Below are 6,809 nucleotides of genomic sequence, written 5' to 3'. Positions count from 1 at the left end.
ACCCTGGTTCTGCTCTGACACTGGTTCTAGTTCTGCTCTGACCCTGGTTCTGCTCTGACACTGGTTCTAGTTCTGCTCTGACCCTGGTTCTGCTCTGACACTGCTTCTAGTTCTGCTCTGACCCTGGTTGTGGTTCTGCTCTGACCCTGGTTGTGGTTCTGCTCTGACACTGGTTCTAGTTCTGCTCTGACCCTTGTTGTGGTTCTGCTCTGACCCTGGTTGTAGTACTGCTCTGACCCTGGTTGTAGTTCTGCTCTGACCCTGGTTGTAGTTCTGTTCTGACCCTGGTTCTAGTTCTGCCCTGACCCTGGATGTAGTTCTGCTCTGACCCTGGTTGTGGTTCTGCTCTGACCCTGGTTGTAGTTCTGCCCTGACCCTGGTTGTAGTTGTGCTCTGACCTTGGTTCTGGTTCTCTCAGGGCTACATCAAACAGTGCCGGAGGAGGACAGACATGTTCAGTGAGGAGCAGCTTCGGACCATCTTTGGCAACATTGAGGACATCTATAGGTTCCAGAGGAAGTTCCTGAAGGGCCTGGAAAGAAGGTTTAACCAAGATCAGCCCCACCTCAGCGAGATCGGCTGCTGCTTCCTGGAACACGTGAGTTCCTGCTTCCAGTTCAGCCTCCCTCAGACGGGGCACCCCTACTGGAGGTAGGCCTCCTGACTGCCTATCTCTTCTGTCCAGCAAACAGATTTCCAGATTTACTCCGAGTACTGCAACAACCACCCCAACGCCTGCGTCCAGCTCTCCAGGCTGATGAAAGTCAACAAGTATGTGTTTTTCTTCGAGGCCTGTCGGCTGCTACAGAGGATGATCCACATCTCCTTAGATGGCTTCCTGCTCACCCCGGTGCAGAAGATCTGCAAGTACCCTCTGCAGCTGGCCGAGCTCCTCAAGTACACCAACCCCCAGCACAGGTGACTGGCTGAGCAGAACCCGTCAGAACCTAGAGCCGGGTAGAACCGTCCACAACCTAGTGTTAATATAACCCAACAGGTCTGTTGAGATGTTTTCTTTAGCAGAACCGCTCTAACCTTCCAAAACCCTCCATTTTAAAGGGTTTACATATTATAACTCAGAAAGCATGACATTTCCAGCGGTAAAATGTTTACCATTATTAACATGTTAGACATCTTTGGAAAGCTTAGATTCTCCACAACTCAACCACCTAGTTCATTTTATGGACATAGCGAGCACCAAAGCACAATCACAGCAGCATGTCATACTGTAGCAAGACAAAGCAGCCCTAACAAGCAAGCATGTCTTTATTACTGCTGTTCAAAAATGACCTATTGATTTGGAGAATAAAAAAATAACTTTGAGTCTTGTTTGAACTGATGCAGCTTGGATATTTTACTCACCCAAGTTTCATGTATATATTCAGAATCTAGAAGGTGTTAGCTTTCAAATAACGTATCACACATGTTATTTGGGCTTACAGTTCCTCAGTTATTTGCTTTTCCATTTGGGTATGCAAAATAGGCGAATTTCCCAGAAATGAGGTGGATAATAAGAGGCTAAAGCATGGTAAACATTTAGTTTTCATGTTGGTTCTGCATTCGGTCGGGTTCCCCCTCCTCGAAGTAGAAATGGACCAGAATTAGCTCTCCTGTTCTCTGTAGATCAGGTTTTTGTGATCTAGATCTAGAGCAACCTGTTCAGCCATCTTTGTCATCCAGAATGACAGACGTTTACCCAAAGGAAGCTTAGAGTTTGAGCTTGTTCGCTGAGGTTTTATTGGCTCCTCTTGCGGTTCAGCCTAGTATTCATTGATTCAGTCATCCATTCCATAAAATAGAAGAATAAAATAGAATCAAATTATATATAATATAATAAGGTCTAGACAGACCAATCTAGATCAGCAAGTCTAGATGAACCGGTCTAGATGACTCGGTTTAGATGAACCAGCCTAGATGAATCGGTCCAGATAAACCAGCGTAGATGACTTTGTGTAGATGAACCAGTCTAGATCAATCGGTCTAGATCAACCAGTCTAGATGAATCGGTCTAGATCAACCAGTCTAGATGAATTGGTCCAGATGAACCAGCCTAGATGACTCGGTCTAGACTAACCAGTCTAGGTGAACCGGTCTAGATGAATCGGTCCAGATGAACCAGTCTAAGTGACTCGGTCTAGATCAACCAGTCTAGATCAATCGGTCTAGATCAACCAGTTTAGATGTATCGGTCCAGATGACCCAGCCTAGATGACTCGGTCTAGATTAACCAGTCTAGATGAACCAGTCTAGATGATTTGGTCTAGATGAATCGGTCCAAATGAACCAGTCCAGATTAATCGGTCTAGATGAACCAGCCTAGATGACTTGGTCTGGAAGAACCAGTCTAGATGAATCTGTCTAGATTAACGAGTCTAGATGAATCGGTCCAGATGAACCAGCCTAGATGACTCGGTCTAGATTAACCAGTCTAGGTGAACCAGTCTAGATGAATCGGTCCAGATGAACCAGTCTAGATGAATCAGTCTAAATGAATCGGTCCAGATGAACTGGTCTAGATGACTCGGTCTAGATGAACCAGTCTAGATGAATTCTGTCTACATGAATCTGTCCAGATGAACCAGCCTAGATGAACCGGTCTAGATGAATTGGTCTAAATTAATCAGTCCAGATGAACCAGTCTAGATGAATCGGTCTAGATGGATCGGTCTAGATATACCAGACTACATCAACCAGTTTTACTGAACCAGTCTAGATCAACCAGTCTACATTGACTAGTCTAACTGAACCAGTCTTCAGTCCTGGCTGACCTTTACTGTGGGCCTTGGTGGTATTTACCTAATCAATCAGTGAACCCAGTGATCTATCCAACAGCTTCTATCTAACTAAAATCTGCTCTATCCATCGGTTCTAGGTAAATTGTCTCTATGGTTTTAATAATCTCTCCCAGCAGAGATCAGAGACCTTCTTCGGCCTCTAGATTGTAGATGTTGTGTCTAAATATTAAAGTCAGCAATCATATCAGATACGGAGGGACCTGAACGGTGGTGTTGAAGGACTGTTCTGATTCCTGCAGGGACTACCAGGATGTGGAGGCAGCCTTGGACGCCATGAAGAACGTGGCCAGGCTCATCAACGAGAGGAAACGGCGCCTGGAAAACATTGACAAGATCGCCCAGTGGCAGAGTTCAATAGAAGACTGGGAGGTCTGTCCCCAACGCTGTTCTGACATCTGTTAGCGGGCTGAGGAAAAGGTAGCATGAGTGTCTGTTCTGGTTCCCGCAGGGTGAGGACGTTCTGGTCAGAAGCTCTGAGCTCATCTTCTCTGGGGAGATGACCAAGCTGTCCCAGCCACAGACCAAGGGCCAGCAGAGGATGTTCTTCCTCTTTGACCATCAGATGGTTTATTGCAAAAAGGTACTGAAGCCATTTTCTATGAAATCTGAGGCTCAGAAAGTATTAATGGTCTTCACCTTCCAGGCATTTGGTTGTCCTCCTAGCAGAGGGGAGGCCTTCTTAGAGCAGCTAGTATACAGTTGTTGTGCAAAATTATATCCTGCAGATAATGAATAAATGATTAACTAGAACTGGAGTTATAGTTAATTATTTAACTTATTCAAAATCGGAGGTAAAATCAATTTAGTGTTCTTAGTTGAATAATTGTAGCTTTAGTCTGCTTACTTACCAGGGTTTGTGGTTTCACCTCTGGATAGTTCCTGGACCAGCTGTTAAAGTCCAGGTATCCACCAATCTAGTGACCCAGGCTAAGTTATCAGCAGAGCTATTAATTATCAATAAAGAAGCTTTTATCTCTGTTTATTCACACTGTCACCAAAGGGGGTGGATCTGACCTGAGTGATAAATCGTCCGCTATATGAAACACAGAACTACTACAAGTTGAACAATGATGTCTTTATTCTAATAATTCAGGATTACGGAAAATCTAACATCTATGCAAACACTACACTCTAGAAAATAAACACAAGGAGGAATAAATGAATAGTTTAAAAATAAAACCCTAAGAGTCAGTTTAAGTGGCTTCTGAGACTGTTGAAGATAGGCCAGATGTTAATAAATTCACTAATGTCTGTTGGAATAGCAGCAGGTATGATAACAGTACAATTAATCAACATTAAAATAATACATTCAGCTTCAAATGGTTAAATGCATTAAACAAACAGCAGCAGAAGTCGTTTTAGCAAAGGTATGTGTGTGTGTGGGGAAGGCATGTTAATGTATGAGAGACTCCCTCTTCATGTGATGAGGGGGGGGCGGTAACACTGGCCCTCACCCACGTGACCACACACGGTTGAATGTGGCAAACTCTACAACTACTTTAAAGCAGAAACAAACAGAAACAGGACAGGAAAGAGAAGGAGGAAGAAATCTCACCTGCAGCTTTCACAGCACAGTTATTTCAACCAATGAACCAGAACTCTTATAACAACACAGATTAACATCAGCATCAGTTTAAATCCCTGACCACCTGTCTCTCTCGCCGAGCGCAGCACCTCATTAATGCATCAAAAGAAAAGTGGAGGGATATAACTTTGAGATGCCTTCAGTCCGGGAGGGGGGGCTGGGGGTTACGATGGTCCGGCTCCAGCCACACGTGGGTCTTCTCCACCACAGGATCCGCTCTCAGAAAAGTTTCAGTTTGATGCTACAGCAGAGGGCCTGATGTGCTTGTAGGTGGAGGAAGTTAACTTACGGAGACTATCAAACAAAAGGCGTCCCTTTGCTGATAGACCGTGATTTCTGCAGCGAGGTCCTCAAAAAAAAGGAAGGGGGGGGGGGTTGAAACTCGACTCAGCATTCAGCTACGGAGGTTTCTGTCTCCCCAGTTAGCGCGGCCGCTATGCACGATGGGACACTGCGATCCGTGACTTTTGATGCAGGAAAATGAAAGCTACTTCCAGTTAGCTTTCTTTTAGCATTTCATGTGAAATGGGGTCTCTCCTTACAGGCGATGGAACCCAGGAGAAGGAGGAAGGTTTAGTTTGTGCTCTGAGTTTTAAACCATGAGTGACGTAGGGGTATTCCTGTTGAAGTATCGGTCTGTCGGTCCGTTTTGGCTGGATCTCAGGTAGGAACCGGTTCCTATAACGCTGAAACCCAGAAGGTCACTGATTCTGCAGCAATCCCTCGAAGCGAGCAGCATTCAGGTCAGGTTCTCCTGATCCAGAGGAACTTTCTATGTTCGCCTTTAGTGGATCCATCCTGGAGAGGAATAGATGAGCTGTGATCCAGGATCCAGAGTCCAGGTCCAGTTCAGCCAGAGGAGACCGGTGGGAGACAGAAGAAGCTGAATAGGAAGGACAGGGCCAGGAGGGGGCTTCGTGCTGAACCTTCTGTTGTTGTTTCAGGACCTTCTGCGCAGAGACATCCTGTACTACAAGGGACGCATGGACATGGACCTGATGGATGTGATGGACGTGGAGGATGGCAGAGAGAAGGACTTCAACATCAGTGTGAAGAACGGTCTGAAGCTGCGGGTCCGGGGCAGCGACGAGGTCCACCTCCTGTGTACCAAGAAACCCGAACAGAAGCAGCGCTGGATCCGGGCCTTCGCAGAGGAGAGGAAGCAGGTCCACCAGGATCAGGAGACAGGTTTGACTTTATCTCAGCTTCCAGTTTAGTTCAGGGTAGAGGGAGCCGTTCAAAGCAGAACTTCCTCCCGACCCATCTGCAGGTCCCCAGGATGCTGATGTTCTCTGAAGAACCAGAGGCCAGAACCAGAACTTCCATCCAGGTTCTACAGGTTCAGCAGTTATCTTTGACTTTCAGGTTGTTTCGAGGTTCCTCTGGGTGACCCATTCTATTCAGTTTATTTCTACAGCTCTAGCCCACAACGTCTAGTCTCAAGTCGCTCTCCAGAAACAATCCAATCAGTTCATTCAGCAGAACCAGAACCAGGCTCAGTGTGGGCGGCCATCTGCTGAGACTGACTGGTGTTCATGGGTACAGAAGCGGACAGAGAAAAATAACATAGAAGCTCTGATCTATAAGCATTTTCTCTATTAACGGTAACAGTCTTAAGTGCTGATGGCAGCAGATCAGCTTATTGCTGTCCTTCTGACCTGGATGAGATGAAGGACGTAATCTGAAGGCTGATCTCTGCTTAAGAACGTTTCTCCATCTGTTTTTCAGGCTTCTCTCTCACCGAAGTCCAGAAGAAACAAGCCATGGTGAATGCCTTCAGAGGTCATCCAGCAGGGAAACCCAAAGGTCAGCAGCCTGGTTGCTCTTATAGTTCCAGAGCAGAACATCCAGTCTGTAGACCATCCAACATCAGCAAACACCTCTTTGGTCCCTCTTCAGGGTGACAGTGGAAGAGTTTGGACCACAACCAAGGAATCTGACCTTTCTGCCACTCTGAGCTCAATAAACAAACATTAAATACGGTGGGAGGGAAAATTTCTAATGTCAAAACATAGAAATAAAGTATTGACCTTGGACCGGTACCGGTACAGACAGCGGGACAGCTGGCCCTGATGGTCCCCTGCAGACTTTTTAGATTGGACCTGTCCTTTTTGGGAATAAGACAAACCACACAGAGATGCAATGCTGCAAGATTTTTTATCTTCATGTCATGTTAGAACAGGTAATTAAACTTTAGAACCAGGCAGATGTTCTCTACTTTCATAGTTCTACTGAGGACAACAGCAGCAGTGTCTGGATCAACTGCAGCTGTCTGATCTACTTTCTTAGTTCTAGTGAGGATGCAGGCAGCAGCATCTAGATCAGCTGTCTGATTTACTTTCTTAGATGACATTTAAGTGACAGGTGACCCCGTACAGGAACCACATCCAGGCAAATGAGCTCTGAGGAACTAACAGACTCTGCAGAAT

The 6,809-nt window shown here is 45.9% G+C and overlaps 1 protein-coding gene across 4 annotated transcripts in view; it reads left to right on the top strand.

The window, feature by feature from the left end:
* Positions 1 to 6,809, top strand: part of arhgef4 (Rho guanine nucleotide exchange factor 4) — a 51,880-nt gene that overhangs the window by 43,275 nt on the left and 1,796 nt on the right. For all 4 annotated transcript variants that reach the window (XM_015400670.1, XM_015400669.1, XM_015400671.1 and 1 more), the window contains 6 exons: positions 419 to 598; positions 686 to 918; positions 3,035 to 3,164; positions 3,244 to 3,375; positions 5,325 to 5,568; positions 6,109 to 6,186. In XM_015400670.1, coding sequence (XP_015256156.1) covers positions 419 to 598; positions 686 to 918; positions 3,035 to 3,164; positions 3,244 to 3,375; positions 5,325 to 5,568; positions 6,109 to 6,186 — 997 coding nt within the window. The remainder of the gene's footprint in view (positions 1 to 418; positions 599 to 685; positions 919 to 3,034; positions 3,165 to 3,243; positions 3,376 to 5,324; positions 5,569 to 6,108; positions 6,187 to 6,809) is intronic.

Source organism: Cyprinodon variegatus, unplaced genomic scaffold (genome assembly GCF_000732505.1).
Source record: "Cyprinodon variegatus isolate N-32 unplaced genomic scaffold, C_variegatus-1.0 Scaffold1131, whole genome shotgun sequence".
NCBI classification, from domain to species: domain Eukaryota; kingdom Metazoa; phylum Chordata; class Actinopteri; order Cyprinodontiformes; family Cyprinodontidae; genus Cyprinodon; species Cyprinodon variegatus.
Note: the sequence above shows the minus strand (reverse complement) of the source record. Positions and strands in the feature narration are given on the sequence as shown.